Source organism: Mus musculus, chromosome 4 (genome assembly GCF_000001635.26).
Source record: "Mus musculus strain C57BL/6J chromosome 4, GRCm38.p6 C57BL/6J".
In the NCBI taxonomy this organism is placed as follows: domain Eukaryota; kingdom Metazoa; phylum Chordata; class Mammalia; order Rodentia; family Muridae; genus Mus; species Mus musculus.
In genome coordinates this window covers 11,330,899-11,349,078 of record NC_000070.6, presented here as the reverse complement: position 1 = coordinate 11,349,078, position 18,180 = coordinate 11,330,899, and the positions used below count along the sequence as shown (strand labels likewise).

At 43.4% G+C, this 18,180-nt stretch overlaps 1 protein-coding gene across 8 annotated transcripts in view; it reads left to right on the top strand.

The window, feature by feature from the left end:
- The window catches only part of Esrp1 (epithelial splicing regulatory protein 1), a 54,851-nt gene extending 37,705 nt beyond the window's left edge, over window positions 1-17,146 (top strand). For 3 of the 8 annotated variants that reach the window (NM_001290383.1, NM_194055.3, XM_006537715.1), the window contains exons 14-16: window positions 4,817-4,967; window positions 10,248-10,357; window positions 15,606-17,146. In NM_001290383.1, coding sequence (NP_001277312.1) covers window positions 4,817-4,967; window positions 10,248-10,322 — 226 coding nt within the window. In that variant the 3' untranslated portion in view covers window positions 10,323-10,357; window positions 15,606-17,146. The remainder of the gene's footprint in view (window positions 1-4,816; window positions 4,968-10,247; window positions 10,358-15,605) is intronic. The other 5 variants (XR_003954898.1, NM_001347052.1, XM_006537718.1 and 2 more) reach the window with 3 other exon arrangements.
- The last annotated feature ends 1,034 nt before the right edge of the window (window positions 17,147-18,180 follow it).

Genomic DNA, 18,180 nt, shown 5'->3' with positions numbered 1-18,180 from the left:
GCCTACTCATGACTGTGAGACCATGCACTAGAGTGAAATTGACCTACCAGGAACCACCCTCTTTAAAGAAAACTATCATCTGTTGTCCGGGTCTCCTCAGTTAGGGGTGGGTACTCCCCCCCCCCCCCCCACACACACACACATACATACACACAGGCACATGCACGTCCCTTACTGGAATGTTGCCTGTTAGATCTCGTACATAACTTACATAGGCGGCCATACTGCTGTGAGCTCAGACTGCAGTTGCCCCGTCATGGCCAGAAAGCATTGTTAGTTCCTGTCCTCCCCTTCCCAATTTCTAGCTTTTAAACTCTTCCCTTGTGTGATGGTTCCCGACCCTTGGTGTGTGTGTGTGTGGGGGGTGTTGGGGGTGTGTGTGTGATTTAGACATCCCATTTCTGATTGCACAGTCCACTGTCTGCATCCTGACCAGCTTTGAGTTCCTACATTAACCTCCATATCTAGAAACTTCTGCCTACGGTACCCACTGTCAGAACCTCGTCTGAAGAGGCAGGATCCTGTGCCCTGTGCTCTTGGTGCACACACACAGAGGGAGCAACTGTGTTGATGTCCCACTTAATCCTTGTCTTCACAGTTGTGGTGATGTGGTTTCCTGTTTCTTCAGTGTGTCATTCAGGCCTCACCTCCTGGATTTGTCACACATTTGAGGCACAGTCTCTTTTTTCCAGCTGCCCTTACATGGAAGGAAGCACCTTGGGTGTAGTGTTACTCTGGCACCACCGTTTGGTCTTTGGTCTTTCTTAGCCCATTTCCTTCTTTCCAGGGTAGAAGTTAAATGACTGATACTATGTGTACATGAGGACTGATAAGTGATGGTCTATGCTGGGAGTTGAAGGGTCGTTTGGGAACTTTGTACTTGTGTTTCTCACCTGCTCGGTTACTACCTAGCCTTCATGTAATAGCATCTCTAGTAAGGTACAATAGATACACACTCCTTTTTTGTGCCTAACATATAACAGGCAACTATAAAGATTTGCATTAAATATTTGTGTACATCCAGACTCCTCCCTCTCTCCATGTCTTTGCCTCTCCCCGTTCCCACCCCTCCTCCCCCAGACCCGTTGGTGTAGATGTGCATATGCGCTTATGTCCTTTTGTACATATATGATGGCCAGAGATGGTGTTGGGTGTCGCCCTCACCTTCACCTTATAATTGTGAGACAAGGGCCCTCAGTGACCATGCAGCTTGCCAATTCATCCAGGAGGCCCCAGGATCCCACCTGGCAGCGCTGCCTCCCCTGTACTGGGATGACAGATGTGCACTAATACGTCTGTCTGTCTGTCTGTGTGGGTGTTGGTCGTTGAACTGATTGTCTTGCTTACTGGCAAGCATCTGATTGTGGTATCTTGTTAGCACAGTGTGGTTACTTGTTTTGAGGTATGTATAAATGAGTGTGTGTGTGTGTGTGTGTGTGTGTGTGTGTGTGTGTGTGTGTAAGTTCTTTTATTTCTGTCTTTTTAACTTCACTTTTTGGTGTCAAATTTAACCATAGGTACAAAGCTTCATTTAAAAAATTTTTTTTTTCAGTTTCATATTTAGGTAAGTAACTCAATTTGAGTTCGCTCTTTTTTTATTGAACCCTTTTATGGTCTCCGAGTCCCGGCATCTGCGGTGGCTTTGTGCTCCTTTATACGGACTCTGGGGATTGAGCCGTCTGGCAGGTACATAAACTTAAGTTGGCTTTTCTTTTCTTCTTCTTTTTTTTGTTATTGTTGTTTGCTTGTTTGTTTTTTGGTAGGATTTCAGGACAATCTTGGGTGTTTTAAGGTGACCTTTATATTTGAGGCAACTCTAGTTGACCTTCAAGCCTCCATCTTCTCTTCCTGTCTCACCACCACAGAGATACCTGCATACACTCCCACATCCGGCCTTTTACATGTGTTGTGGTGATTTGAACTTGGGTCCTCACACTTGTAGGGCAGAGACCTTACCTCTTGAGCCTTGCTGTTGTTTTTGGTATCCCACTGAAGTTCTCAGGCAAGTTAAGCACGCACTCTCCCACTGAGCTACACTGAAACGCTAATGCCTATAGACCTGACACTCAAGGTTGAGGCAAAAGGATTGCTTTCTGGGGTATTTACTACACTTGATCTTAACTAAAAAATGCCGGTTATACTGGGTGAGCTTTTTAGCTGGTTGCAATTTTCATGGTGCTTTTGTGAGTTGAATTGTTGCCATTGTTGGGTTAATTTTTGTTTCAATAATTGCTCCCTCAAGAAATGAATATAATTGTCCTTTATAATGTTAAATGTCACCCTCCACATTTGTATGGGTTTCAGGGACAGAATTCACCAGGTTGATGCAGCGAGTATATTTATCCTTTGCTCCACCTCACCAGCTCGTGTATTGACTACTTGGTTTTAGTTTATGTAGCTCTGCTGTAAGTTAAGTTTTTATTCCATCTGCATTCATTGGATGTTGACCTGGGTGTGAATATGTATGTTCCGTTTCAAAGAGTAGAGGTCAGTGGACAGACAGTTCTTTCCCTCCATGTGGGTTCCAGGGATCATGCTTGGGTCTCAGACTCAACAGTAAGTGCTTCTACCCGCTATGCTGCCACACTGGCTTCTTATCTGCTGTCTGTCTGTCTGTCTACCTATCTATCTAGTTTGAAGGTAACCAGGACTCTATACTTAATTTATAGAGGATCTTTAGACAAAAGCAATGAAATGTGAAAGGAAAGTATGAAAATAAGTCTGTGGGGGAGGGAGAAGACATCCATGTCTCTCATGGAAGAGCCTGGTGCTATTGAAACGTGCAGAGAGCTTCATGGTCTTTGCATGTTAGACTCACATCAGATATCTGGTATGTATAGATACTTGATGAATGCTAATCTAAATATGAAGAAATCATGAAACTTGAGAAGTCGGGATGGATTTGCTCATGGGTTAAGAGCACTTATTCTTTGAAAGACCAAGGTTCGATTCCTAGCACCCTCGTGGGAGCACTCATTGCTTCCTCAGGCACCAGACGTACACGCAGGCCAAGCACTCAGATGAATAAAATAAATCTTAAACAAAGCAAAACAAAAAGGCTGGGTGGTGGTGGTGTGTGCCTTAAATCCCAGCACCTGGGAGGCAGACACTGGTGGATCTCTGAACTTGAGGTCAGTGTGGTCTACGGAGTGAGTTCCACGACACCCGGAGCTACACGGAAGAAAAACCCTGTCTAACAAAACAAAAAGGAGAAATTGGTGTGGTCTTTCTAGTTTGACAAAGTGCTAACTGGTATTGTTTTCAATAGGAAAGTACTTAATTTTAAGTTCTTTCTCACATCTGTTAAAATGCAGAAGTTGTTGGTTTGAGTTCAGTTGAGCACACACCCTGTTTCTAGTGTTGGTTGCACAAGCCTTTAAAGCAGTGATTTCCATTTTGTTTTTCATTGGAATCACTTGGGTTGCTTTTACATGTATTGGCACAGGGATCTAACATTTGGCTTTCTTGAGTCTTTGATTTTTGATCTGGAGGGGAGCACAAGCAGGTTGTTAGCAGGAAAGTGAAAGGTCTCCCCAGCTGTTTTAAACTTGTCACATGGTTAGAGACTGAAGGGTTTGGTGCTGGGTACCCAGTGCTGTTTTTAGGCTTCTATTACTTACTAAGTGATAACGAGAATAAGTTAATGTCATAGAATCTTAATGAGTGTGTTAAGTCATACTCAGAAGACCATTGCTGTGAAGCTGAAGGTGTTGATCATCCCTGTTTAACAATGAAAGGTTTCTGGGCTAAGTAACATAGTCCATGGGCTAGAGGCACAACTGGTAACCTATTTGTTACAATTATATAGAGTGGACACTCTGAAATTGTACAGTTATTTCTGGGAAGATGACTAGATGTTCATAATCTAAAGTTGGAATCAGTATTTCTTTCTTTTTTTTTTTTTTTTTAATACAGGGTTTCTCTGACCTGGAACTCTTTGTAGACCAGGCTGGCCTCGAACTCAGAAATTCGCCTGCTCCTGCCTCCCAAGTGCTGGGATTAAAGGCGTGTGCCACCACACCCGGCTCAGTATTCCTTCTTAAGTTTAGGACTGGGTTAAAAAATGTTCTGTGCATATTTCAAATTGTAATGATCTGGCTGTCATAGAATACTTGTTGGGTGGGGAATCCATAAAGCTGACGGATAAGCTAATTAATGAGACTGGTGTGGAGGTTGCTAGAGGTACCACAGGAGTTAGGCCACCATGGGTCTTGTGCTTCTTGGAGGAAATTGCTACAGTAACCCCTGGAGGCTTCTTCTTCAGTTTCGCGGTGTTAATGGTGATGAGTTCAGCTTGTTGTCCTCTTAACCTCCGTGCTGGCAGTTGCCCTGGTGTGCTCTGCTGTGTTGTTCTTGGGCGTCATTATTCCTCTGCACATTGATAGAGCCGTTGGTTCTTGGGAAAGTTCACTTTTGACACTTTTGATCTCTGGCTGTGGTTCCTATTAGTCCTTTATAGCCCTTTCTCTTCTTCATGCTTTAATATTCCTGAAAACTGGTTCACTAACCGTCAGTGGTCTGGGCTTTGAAAGTGGCTGAGTGACTTGAAAAGGCTTAATTCTTCCTTCCTCTCCCTTTGAGAACCTTAGAGATTGGGGAAAGTCCTGCATCTAACAGCATGGCATCAACCCACTACCTCTCCTTTGGCTGCTGTGGAAGTGTGAGACAGAACTCTGGCATTCTTCTGTCTTAAGAAAGGTAGCTCAGTAAAGCGTAAAAAACATCACTTTCAGAAAGTTTCGTAAGCGGTGTGTTTTAGAGTAAATATTCATCACTGTGTGTTCCTGTTGGTTCATTGTGCTTTCTCTCCCTTTAGCCCCCCAGGTTCGCCTAATAGTCTTGGCTACTTCCCTACAGCTGCTAATCTTAGCAGTGTCCCGCCCCAGCCTGGCACCGTGGTCAGAATGCAGGGCCTGGCCTACAATACTGGAGTTAAGGAAATTCTTAACTTCTTCCAAGGTTACCAGGTCAGTAGCTTGAAGAAGAAAAATCCTCAGTGCCCTTATTACTAAAGTCCGTTTGCCAAAAGAATGCAGCTAGGAAAGACACTGGTTCTCTATACCCAGCACATGTGTCTGTGCAGGTGGACCCACCTCCAGGCTCATCCTCTTGACACGATTAGGGCTTTCTTGTGCTGTCATGGTTCCTGCTGCGACATCACCATCTCTGTATCTGTCGGCAGGCAGCAGGGCAGGGGCTTTCATGAAGAATAGCACTAAGGATGCATTTTCCTTGAAATGGTCTGTTAGCTTTGACTTATAAAATAAGCTGGGTATAGTGTTGTAGGAAAAGGGAGGAAGACCTCTGAGTTCAAGGCCAGCCTAGGCCACAAAGTGAAACACTGTCTCAAAAAAGAAAAACGTAGATCAAGTCAAATAGTGGAGCTCAAGAGATGGCTGGCCTGCGTGTGATAGCAGTGGTTCCTGCTCTTGTAGAGGCCACTGGTGCAGTTCCCGGAACCCACGTGGCCAGCTCACACCCATCAGTAACTCCAGCTCCAGAAATTCAGTGCTCTCTTCGGGCTTCGAGGGGCATCAGGCATGTGTATGTGTATTCACGTATATACAAGCATGCAGGCAAAATAGTCATACACATAAAATAAGTTTGTTTTGTATTTTAGACTTAATAAGTAACTTGACTGTCCTGCAACTCACTGTATAGAGCAGGTTTAAACTCAGAGACCTGCCTGCCTCTGCCTCCAAAGTGCTGGGATTAAAGATAAGCACCACACATCCAGTTTAATTTTATCTTATTTTCCAGACAGGCGGTGGTGGCGATTTCCTTTAATCCCAGCACTAGGAAGGCAGGGGTCAGTGGATTTCTGAGTTCAAGGCCAGCCTTGTTCTACAGAGCTAGTTCCTGAGTAGCCAGGGCCTCACAGAGAAACCATGTCTCAAGAAACTTATTCTCATTATCACTTAGTAAGTAATAGAAGCCTAAAAACAGCACTTATTCCCCTGACCTTGTGAGCTGAATTTGATCCCTGGGAAAGTCACATGATGGAAAGAGAGAACTCACTCATGAAGGTTGTCCTCTGCGTTCACACACAGCATAAGCACACCCCCAACACACACACACACACACACACACACACACAAATAAATGAAGGTAATTATCAGTGTTTTCAGTCTCCATTACTTCAAATAATTAAGAGTAAATAAATAGGAACATTTAAGCATGGGCTGTCCCATTGAGTATTTAAAAATCATAAAGCCTCTTTTAACTGCACTAGGGAAAAATAAAAATGAAAAACCTGCCTAACCTTGGAGATGAAAATAAGACCCCCACCTAACAGGCTTGTTCTGATTCTTGGACTGGGATGGGTTCTTGTCCTCCATGAAGTGACGTGGTTTTCTGCCTTTGCTTTCATCTTGTTTGTTTTGTTTTGCCTACTGCATGTATCCATCCATCACTGTCTTCTTGGTGATAGATCTGTAACAGTGAATATTACCATTTCTGTTTGGTTCATCTGAGCAAACCCCATTCCTTCGTAAAGTCATTTGATTAAGTCAAGTTTTTTCTACCTATAAAGTCTAAAAACAAGTAACTTTTAGTCCCTTACTGGTCTATGAGCAAAAGCGGTCCTTCTACCCCCTAGAGCTGAAATTAGCTTGAGTCTTCAGAAGAGCGAAGTTCTGCGATGCCTCCGAGGATGTGCAGCGCAGCGTGGGCGAGCCCTGTCTACAGAGACCATTCCATGTCCGTGACTCAGGGATGATGTGCTCGTAGGTAAAACTGTCTGATTAGATAGAATCTCTGGCACCACCCTAGCCGTTATTGTCTTAAGGACTTTCAACATGCAAGAATTATTTTCCATTAGTTGGGAAATTGGACTGAAGAAAAGTCCAGTATTGAAGTCACATTTTCCTTCTTCGCTCACACGTTCTTCCGAAGAGTGGTGCTCAGTCCTCGGGGGTCAGTAGCTGAAGAGTGGTGCTCAGTCCTCGGGGGTCAGTAGCTGAAGAGTGGTGCTCAGTCCTCGGGGGTCAGTAGCTGAAGAGTGGTGCTCAGTCCTCGGGGGTCAGTAGCTGAAGAGTGGTGCTCAGTCCTCGGGGGTCAGTAGCTGAAGAGTGGTGCTCAGTCCTCGGGGGTCAGTAGCTGAAGAGTGGTGCTCAGTCCTCGGGGGTCAGTAGCTGAAGAGTGGTGCTCAGTCCTCAGGGGTCAGTAGCTGAAGAGTGGTGCTCAGTCCTCAGGGGTCAGTTCTCTTTCTTCCAGGTGATTATTCAGCTGCTGCAGGGTTTGAAACGTGTTAAAGAGTTACCTTAGAGACTTCCCTTTTCTCTGATTAAATTATACAGTTTTACTGGAGTTGGATTGTAAAGGTTGCTCATTCTTACGGAAGAAATTCTTAGACTTTTGTGTTTCCCCATTGTAGAGACTGAGTAGTTTTCAAGTTTAATGGTCAGCTGGGCTGAATGGTTTAGCTTGGTTCCACCAATTTCATTTACTTTCATACTAAATAAAGTGAAGCAGTCCTACACATACATAATGAGATTAACCAAAATTACTCTTATGGAGGAAGTACCATGGTTGGCAATTGTGGGTTCTTATTTCCCCTCAGACACATAATCAGGATCATTCTAGATTTATGATGAACTGCCTGACACAGGACTGACAAGATGGCTCGAGGGTTTATAGCCTGAACCCATGTGGTGAGAGAGAACCTACTACTGAAGATTGTCCTCTGACCTCCAAATGTGTGCTACATCACATGTGCATGTGTTTAAAGTTTGAAAGTCTGACATGCTTCAAAAATGGGATAACATGATAAAATTTATACCAAATATCTCTTGAGTAACTCCTAGAGTCACTCTTGGTTAGCGTTGTCTGATGAGAAGCACGATGCTGGTACATTAGTTCTTCTCTTGATTTATGAATTTTATTTTGGAAGTGTTTAGAATTTTTATATTTTCTTGCATTAGTTTGAGATACATTTTTACATAGTTCGGCTGACCTCTGTAGCACTATAGAGATCAGGCTAACCTTCCACATGGCACAATCCTCCTGGCTCTGCTTCCCAAGTGCGCCACACTTGTGGCAAGCATTAGAATTTATAAACTGGATCAGTGAATCAGGATTGTATGGAGATCTCAGTCATGCAAACCTGCAGCCCCACTGTGTGCTTTGCAGGTACGTGCCTCAGTATTTCAAGCTGGGAGGCACGCATTCAAATCTATATTTAACCCAGTTTTTTCTTTTTTCCCTACTGTCTTTTTAAAACTGCACATCCCTTATTTATTGTTAGCCCTTCTGCTGTTCAAGGGACAGATGTCTTCGTGGGGTCCCAGGTTCCTTAGATTTGGTGGTAAAATTTGCAGATGACTTCTTAAAAATTGTTCCTTTGAGTACAATCTGTTTATCTCCCCTACCCCTTTCTGTCGGGATTTTAGTGTGCAGCCCTGGCTGGCCTGGAACTCCACTATGCAAAGACCCACATCCTTCTCCCTCCCATGTACTGAGATGAAGATGTGCACCACCACCCAGCTACTATTGTTAATCCTAATGACTTGTTTTAATTTTATCTCGGGCTCTTTCTGATGGATTTTATATGCTTATGTATACACTGATATACTTAAGCAAATATCTAAGAAATAATTGGTTGTATAAATGAAATTTGCCAGTGATGTCCAATCTTATCTTTTAAACAAATATGAAACTTGGGTGTCATAAAGGCAAATACCACTTTAGAAACACATTGTCTTAGTTAGGTCTGGTTGTGCACACCTTTATTCCTAGCATTCGGGGTAGAGGCAGAGGCAGACAGATCTCTGAATTTGAGGTCAGTCTGGTCTACATAGTGAGTTTAACAGGATAATCAGAACTACATAGTGAGACCCTGTCTTGATAAGAACAGGAAGGGGGGGGGACATAATCTTTAAAGAATTTAGATATATTTCCCCCTTTACTTCAGCAACATTTCTCTCAAAACTCTTGCAACTTTGTGAATTTCCTCTGTACAGGAATGTGGGAATTCCAAGCTTAGAAAGAGCAGGGATTATTTGAGTGGGGAGAAATCTGATGGGCAAAGTACGATATAGGGCATCGGGTTCTCCTATCAAACCTATTGTGGCTGGATATAGTGGCACACATTGTTATCCCAGGGCTCAGGCAGGAAGTTTGAGGCTAGCGTAGGGTATATCACAAGAAAAAATGCAAAGAAGCAGAATGGACACATAGCTCTGTGGATGGAGTGCTTGCCTAACAAGCACAAAGCCCCGAGTTTCAGCTCCAGCAGCTCATTAAACCAACATGGTAGCACGCGCCCATAATCTCAACACTTGAAAATCGAGGCAGGAGCTATCAGAAGTTCAGGGTCATCCTAGGCCTATCATATGGAGAACCCCCTTTCCGAACTGAAGGAAATTCACTGTGGAAGAAGGGGAAGGGAGCAGGGTTTCTGAAAGCACTTGGCCGTGTGAGGATTGTTTTGGTTAATAAAGTGAAGACACTTTATTTTAGATGGTGGGTTGCTTATCCTGATGGCTCTTGGGAGTCCTTAGGTATCTTAAATGTTTGTTTGCTCTTTTCATTAGCTGCTACTTTCCGTGGCCTTGGGCTGTCCATACATACTGGGCTTCCTCCTTAACTTTCTGTCTTTGTGTCTTTTGATGACTCATATAAAAATCTTTATTATTCAAGTGAGAGAACTTATTTCAGCAGCTTTATCTCCGGTCTAAAACAATTTCAAATTTACTGGTTTTAGGGGTTTAATGTATAACACCTGACAAAGTAATTGATGCACAAATAAGTAATATCTGTCATACCTGAAGTCTACTATTAGAGATCAGGTTCTGGGCTGGAGAGATGGCTCAGCAGTTAAAAGCACTGGCTGGTCTTCCAGGGGTCCTGAGTTTTAATTCTCAGCACCCACCTAGTGGCTCAAAACTATCTATGGGATCCAATGGCCTCTCTTCTGGTCTACAGATGTACATGCTAACAAAACACATATATACATATGCATATATACATATACATGCTTAAAAAAAATAGATCAGGTTTGATCCTCCTTAATTGTTCTGGTGGGTTTGTTTCAGTTTTCAAAACATATATTCAATGTAACTTCTCTCCTAGAAGGGTTCTTGATAAATAAATGAAGCATTGAGGGGAAATTAACGTGTGGCTATTAACAGTGTCATTGCTCAGGTTCTAAATGTCATATACTTGTATTGATATATCTGGTTTAAAATAACATCCGCAGTGACAGGCTGTCCATCTTTTGATCCTGTTTGTTTCAACTTGCATTTTAGTATGCAACCGAGGATGGACTTGTACACACAAATGACCAGGCCAGGACTCTACCCAAAGAATGGGTTTGTATTTAAGGGCCCCAGCAGTTAGAGCGTCCTCAGAGAAGAAGGTAAGGACCTGTAATGAAAGCTAAATTAGAGGCCCAAGTAGGGAAGCCAAGAGTCTTTGACATTTCTCTAGGAGGCAGGTGATGTGTGTCAGAAGACTTAGAAATGGGGAGGGGAATGAAGTTTGTTACCAAGAACGCAGTACAGGTGTAATGTGTGTGAGTGAGAGAGAGTGCTCTGTGAATACTGTGGAGTAATCTTCTTGGACATTTGTCTACTGCTCAGTTGTGGGATAGTGCTGCTGCTGTTGTTGTTCTTCCCTCTCCTTCTTTTCCTCCCCCCTCCCTTCTTCCCCTCCTTATTCTCTCCCTATTTTTCTCCCCCTCCTTTTCCTTCCTCTCCTCCTTCTCTTCCTTCCTTTTTCTTCTTCTCCTTCCTTTTTAATTTAAAATGGCTAACAAGATGGCTCATTTGCTGCTTAACCTTGTAACCTGAATTTGATCCTTGAGTCCCACATAGTGCAAATTGAGACTTGACTCTGAAGGTTGTCTTCTGACTTCTACATGCGAACTACACATAAAATAAATGTTATTATTTTATTTTAAGTATCCAGCTAAGTCAGATAGAGTTACACATAACCTGTTATTTCCTACCAGGAAGATCACTTGCGCCTAGGCTGGGGTTTGAGACCAGTCTGGATGGCATTGTAAGACCACGTGTTAAAAAAACAAAGAAACTAGCGTTCATCCAAAGTTATTGAAAAGCTTTCATTGAGTTAGTGGGCTTTGTCAGGAGGGACCCCCCCTTACTATCCAAAAGTTTTCCCAGGGCACTCTGATTCTGTGGTTGCCAAGGAGTTTCCGGGGCCATATTCATGGATTAGAGTGGCTTATTTCTTCATATTGGTTGTCGGATCTCTAGACTTTTCGTTTTGCAGTTTAGTTCTTATTTTCACAGTTGTGAGCTTTAACGGTACGGAGTCTAAGCTGGTGATGTAAGTGCAGTGGTCCACCATCTTTGAGGAATGCACATCTGTGTGTGGCTCCTCGTTCTGAGGATTGTTTCAGGGTGCAAGGGATGAGTTTTGGGTCTGCATTTTTCAGTGAGACTTTACAGTAGCTTGAGGATGATTGTGTTGCTCAGAGTGGGAATGGGGTCTGCTCTGTCTGAGCCCCAGTGATAAAAGCATATCATTTTAGCTCACTGACAACTGGGGGGTGTTGTTTCTTCTCATGCTGCCTGGAAGAGAATCCTCTCCTGCCGACATTCCAGGCAAAGCTTCCTAGTGTGTTACTGGGAGTTGCTTCTGTGCAGCCTGGCCATATTTCTCTCCCAGCGTCGGTTCTTGCACATTTATTTGTTTCTGGTGGGTAGTCCAGCCCTACCCTCTGAGCCGCTCTACCCTCCACGCTGCTCAGGATGCCTCTGCCTGTGGTGTGAGGAGCTTGTTCTGCCTAGCTTGTCCCTTTAATGTGCCTCCATCTATTTAAGATTTTCTTGAATGCCGCCAACCTAGGCTCTTGGCTCCTTGGTCTCTCGTCCACCTTAGATCTTCAGCTCCATGAGCGCTCTGTCTGCTTTTGCCCTTTGTCATTGTGCTGCTGTCTCCAAACGACGGAAATGGACCTTTCAGGAGAGTGTTTTCCGTTCTTCTCATAGAATGTGTTACATATGCACTCCTTTATCTTACGTGAATGGCATACTGCCTACATGTATGTCTGCGCCAGTCTTGAGCCCAGTGTCCCACAGAGGCTGGACGAGGTGAGTCTTTGTGATGACTCTGTCTGTAATTCCAGTGCTTTTGAGATTGAAACAGACACTGGAAAAAAACTCAAGGTGGACGTGGATGACATGAGTTCTAGTCCACCTTGTGCTACAGAGTGTTTAAACAAACATCAGAATTTTAGGCTTCTGGTTTTTATTTTACCTGGACTGGGTCTTGCTATATAACTAATGTTTCATACTTAGTGGAATCCAGTTATTGTTAATAATCTCCGTGTAAGCTCCATGTTTTGGCACATATTCAAATTTCTGATATTTACAAGGCAGAGGCAGGTGGATTTTTGTGAGTTCAAGAAAGACCAGCCAAAACTATGCAAAAAGAACCCTATTTAAAAAAAAAAAAAAAAAAAAAACTAAACAAAACCCGAAGTAACAAGTGGGTATGGTGATTCACACCTGTAATCTCAGATCTTAAAGAAGTACAAAGCTCAATTGGCTATTTAGTGAGTTCCCAGGCAGCCTCAGGTTGGTCTGCAGCATAAGGCCTGCCTTGTTTCTAAAAAGAAGAGGGAAAAAAATTCTTCTGTGTACATAATACTTTAATGATAGTGTATGACAAAATAAAACATTGTTTTAACATACATCTCACCAGAAAGGAAAGACAAATTATGAATGTTTGCATCTAAAACTTTAAAAATTATCTTTGGATCATACCGTTTGCTTTTGTTGCTAGGAAGAAAAGGAAACCTCTTTTTGTATCCTCCTTAGATTCTCTTTTTCCTGCTAGCTGTAAAGATTCTGCAGCTTCCTCACTAAATGCTGAGATGCCACTAACACACTAACATCACTGAGGTTAAGAAGCAGGTCTATAATCTTGGCCCTTCCACAGAAAAAACTTAGGACGGGCATGTAATTTTAGGTGCCCACAAGGTGATTTTTAATATACTCTAAGTAACTGGGAACAGGAAGGTGGAACCAACTGATCTCCCATCATGACATGCCCATCAACAACTTTCAAAAGAGTCAAAAGCAAACCAGGAATTGGGTTTCACTGGTGTGGCTAATGGCCATCTCTCAGCCTGCTAGATTATGCAGGACTTTAATTGTTGTTTAATTGTTGTCTGAGTTGTTCTATTAGCTGGTGGTAAAATGCCCTCTCCATGGTATTAGCCCTGGGAGAGGAAAAGTTCTTTAAGGAGAACTAGAGTGGTGTTGTCTAAAGAAGTAGAGAATTAGGGGACTGTGGTGAATGATTGACAGATTTCACTCTGTGTGTGTGTGTGGGGGGGGGGGGTGGGTGTGGGTGTGTGGGTGTGGGTGTGTGTGTGGAAGAAGCTTTTCCATGCCTAGTGTTTGAAGGTGAGCACTGAGTTGCCTCATTTAAACATGAATGCTAACAAACTGATGTTTGGGTTCTTTTTTGAATACTTCATTTTAAGTTTGTATCTATTGCCGTTTGTTACTTAGTCTTGACACTTTTCCCAAGTGGCCCCAGGAAGTGAGATCCATTCCTAACTTTTTAGCTGTTTCTCATTTACATGTAAAAGTGCACAATGCCTGCAGTTTTTATTTTAACTTGAGTATTTTTGGTTTTGTTTTATATACCATGTAAATAAAACAGCATGGGGGGAAGCTGTGTGTGTAAAGATTTTATCCTAGGTCTGTCCATGCAAACCAGCCCTTGGGATCTCAGACCTCATGTACAAAATGTACAAGTGGTCCAGGCCTTCATCCATAAAGCCACACAGCATTTGCTTACAGCCCATGTTATCCTCCTGTATACTCTAAATCATTTCTGGACTGCTAATAAAATGTAATGTGGATGTTCACACACATTGTTCTGTGTCTCCTGGCTATTCTGATACATTCTATACAACCCAGACTGGCCTTGACTGGAGGCAGTCCCTTGCCTCAGCTTCCTGAGTGCTGAGTTTACAAATTGTACCACCACAGCTGGCCTGATTCCTGCTGTTCCCTTGGTGGCTTGTTTGGAGAACAGTGATAAGGTGGGCTGGAGAGATGACTCAGTGTTTCTAAGAGGACATACTGCTCTTGCTGACAAGCTGCATTTGGTTCCTAGTACCCACATCGGGCTCACCATCGCCTGTAACTTAGTTTCCAGGAGGTTCTCTGCCTTCCTCAGTCACCTCCACTCAGACACACACATTCCTACACAGCACACACGAGTGCACAGAACTAAAAATAAGAAGAGGGGAAGAAGCCAGGCATGGTTGCCCATGCCTTCAATTCCAGTACTCAAGATGTAGAGACAGTTGGAGCTCTGAGTCTGAGGCCAGCCTGGTCTACAGAGTGAGTTCCAGGACAGCCAGGGTTTTTACATGGAGAAAACTTTCTTGAAAAACCAGAAAAAGGGTGGAGTTGGAATGGATAATGACCAGAAAAAGAGTCTGCACATGATCAGGATGGACGCTTTTCCCTTCTGAATGTTCATCATGAGCTGTTTGAATTTATAAATCTGGATGGATCCATAAGTATGGAGAGCTTGCCATGCCAACATAACCACTACCTGCTCCACTTGCCCCATTGTCAAGTTGGTCACAGGGACTGGGGCAGTAGCACTTACCTGGTATGTGTGAAGACCTGCCTTTGATCCCCAGTACCAAAATCAGTCAGCCTGGTGAATGTAGCATGGTGTAACACAGCAGCAGTTCTCCCCCTTCTCAAGGCCGGAACCCTTTCATATGGTTCCTTGTGTTAGACCTCCCCACCATACAATTATTTTGATGCTCATTCATAACTAACTTTGTTGCTGTTATGAATTGTAAATATTTTTTGGAGATGGAGGTTTGCCAAATGGATTGACAGAGTGCTGGAACGAACAGATGGACTGAAGTGCTAATCAGTCACTGATGTAGGGTTTCTGTCTGCCATCGGTCAGACCTTAGCGCTGCTTACTGATTTTAACTTTTTTGTTAGAAATTATTTGAAATTCATACTAGAAGTAAAGATTTTATTATAACTATCCGTGTGTGTGTGTGTGTGTGTGTGTTGGATATATGGATGTCAACAGAGGATATCAGAACCTCTGAAGCTGGAGTTACAAGCAGCTATGAGCTGACTACTGAGAGTCAAATTAGTCCGCTGGAAGAGGAACAAGCACTCTTAACCACTGAGCTGTCTCTCCAGACCTGTTTTTGTTGAATTTGGTTTTGGTTTTAGGTTTGTTTGAGACAAGATCATTCTATGTGGTCCTGACTACCCTGGAGCTCACAGAAATTCTGCTTCTACCTCCCCATGGCCAGGATTACAGATTTATGCTACCGAGCCCGGCACTGCAGCTCTCTGTAAAGCCTGTAATGTTGAGTTGAATGTCTATTGCTAGAAGAATATTACAACACTGACCTGCATGGAAAAGTGGGTAAAATTGGAACCGAGGTGCATGCAGAGTTGTATGTTAAATGCACTCAGTAATACAAAGGCAGGGTATTACAGGAACGTATTAAACTCTCAAATCATTGCTTTTGTGAATGTCACTGTGTGATAGAACGTGGGACTATCCGATGTTCATCTCCTAAGAATTTGAAAATTTAAACCTAGAGGTTGTAATACTGTCTTTTCCCCCTTCAGTGTTTGAAAGACGTATGGTGATCCTGAAACTATCAGACAAGAGAACTTCGAGCAATTTCAGGGGATGTTTGTCTACAGTCAGGCTGCGGCATTCTCGGCCAACACGATTGGACAGTAGTCCTGGGCCTTGCCTTTTGCTGGAGTGAGAAGTGAACCCAGCAAAGCCTTACAACAAGCAACACGCATGGACCTGGCTCCTGGCTGAGCACAATCAGGAATTTCGATGTGAATTTGAAGTCAAAAGGTCTCACTTCCAGCTAACGTGGCATCATTTATTTCCTAAGTTGAAGACTTGGAGTAAAATGCATTCCACTAGCGTCTACCATCCGCCATTAGTTGCTCCGGAAGCCTCACTGTGCATTCCCAATCTTCTGTCTCCCTGTTCTCTGTAAAATAAAGCCTTCTTGCTAGGTAACTTAATGTGCATTCTTAGAATACGTAAATCCCAAACTAAGGAAAGCAATAAAATAGAACTAATATTTTCCTGAATATTAGTTTTCTTCAATAGGCCATCATGGTGCCTTATAGTTAAAAACAAATATTTTTAAGACCCTTCAGGCAGGCTGGGCCTGTAGCTCAGTGCTAAAGGGCGTGCCTAGCATACTTGAGCCCTGGGTTGTAGACCTCTGGCCCCCTTGTGTTCTCTCCATACATGCACCTGAGGGTTCCCCTTCCACACACACACCTTGTTAAAGGATTTGAGGGTTTTTCTCTGCAGGTACCACCTGTAAATAAGAAGAAAGTAGGGGCCAAAATTTGAAACCAAAAACGAAGCAGCTACATGTAGCTAGTTCCTAGTGTGAGCTGTAACTGAATGTTGGCTTCATATGTATTATTTTATATTGTACTTTTTTCATTGTTAAAGGTTTGGACTTTAATAAGAGAAATTGCATAGTTTCAATGTCATAAAAATAAGACTATTTGAACAGTGTATTCCAGAAAGCAATATACTAACCAAAGTGAATGCTTGTATATATTGATAAACCTTTTTTTTTTAATGCATCACCTGTCGAGGAACTAAAACCTTTAAAAGCGTAGGCATGCTGGCCTGAGGTAAACACCGATAAGTTAGAGCGGCTGCAGCGCTCAGTGTTTAGCACCGCTTGTATAGCTGTGCTTTGGACCAGAGTGCAGTATTTGGCACTAGCTGGTACAGCTGCCTGATGGAACTCGGCGGGAAAGTGATTTGATCCAAAGCACATGTTTCTTTGTTACTCTCGTCCTTTGCTTGGATGCAATGCCTAGGTTGTGGCTATTTTTAGTTTGCATCATCACCTTGACTGTGGAGTCGAGCATTGCCCTCTCACTTGACCAACAGTAGCCCTTCGACTGCAGTGGGAAAGAAGAAGAAAATGATTTGATGTGAAAATTGGTGAAATCTGGCACTTGAAATAACCAAGAGAAAAGTTCCTACTTGATGCCTTAAGCCACTCCTGCTCGAAGCTCTGAAGAACTGAGATGCCAGAGATGCTTACTATGGTACTACTGCATTTTTTGTAGAGTTGTTACATTAATAATAAAACTTGCCTGCTTAATCTCAATGTTCGCACTCTTCTTCTTGTTGAGGAGGCATGTGGTGATGGGGGCAAGAAGTGGGAAAGGAAAGTCTGCCTGTTTCGTAGGTCAGAGGACCTTTGCCCTAGTTTACCATACAAAGTCACACAAGCTTTCAGTGAATGAGGCTTTCCTGAGGTTTGGCAGTTTGGACAGCTGTGACACAAGATTGCAATGGGCGCCACCACACTGAAGAGTCTGAACTACTACTCGTGGTTATACAGTGTGCGCTTTACTGCCTGAGCCAGCCCGGCTCCAGCATTTGCATTTTCTTGCCGGTTCTCTGTATCGGACAGTGAGCTGACACTGCTATCCTGGTAGAAGGATGTGGCAAGAGGCTTCTAAGTTGGTCATTCTGAGGTATAAAGTGAGCTATCACAAAAACAGGAAAAAAGCCAGTATGACCTGGAAGTAGTGGTGTACTCCCAGCACTTGGGAGGCTGAGGCAGGCAGATCTTTTGTGTTTGAGGCCAGCCAGCTCTACAGAGCTCCCAGATAGCCAGGGCTACACAGAGAAACCAACTATCTTATAAAAACCCAGTTATGCCATACAAAACTAGTAAGAGCTGCAACCTTAATGCTTCCCGAATCTACACCCTCCTTGTTTGTTTGCTGAGTCCCTTAATGTTCACATTCAAGTTCTGTTCATTCTCAGGACCACGTTAAATATTGCTGACTTGTAACAACGTCCCAGAAAAACTCTTAGATTACCAGCATCATTTTCCAAAGGGAGGTCTCTGACCCTTGAGCTTTGGGTCTTTCTCCATCACGTACAGCAGCGATGGTTCTCTTAAGAAGCTGAGGCTCAGCCGGGCGTGGTGGCGCACACCTTTAATCCCAGCACTTGGGAGGCAGAGGCAGGCGGATTTCTGAGTTTGAGGCCAGCCTGGTCTACACAGTGAGCTCCAGGACAGCTAGGGCTATACAGAGAAACCCTGTCTCAAAAAAAACAAGAAGCTGAGGCTCTGCTCCTTGCATTGCTGTTTTTGAGAGACATCAGGGTGTCCTTTGCCTTTGGCAG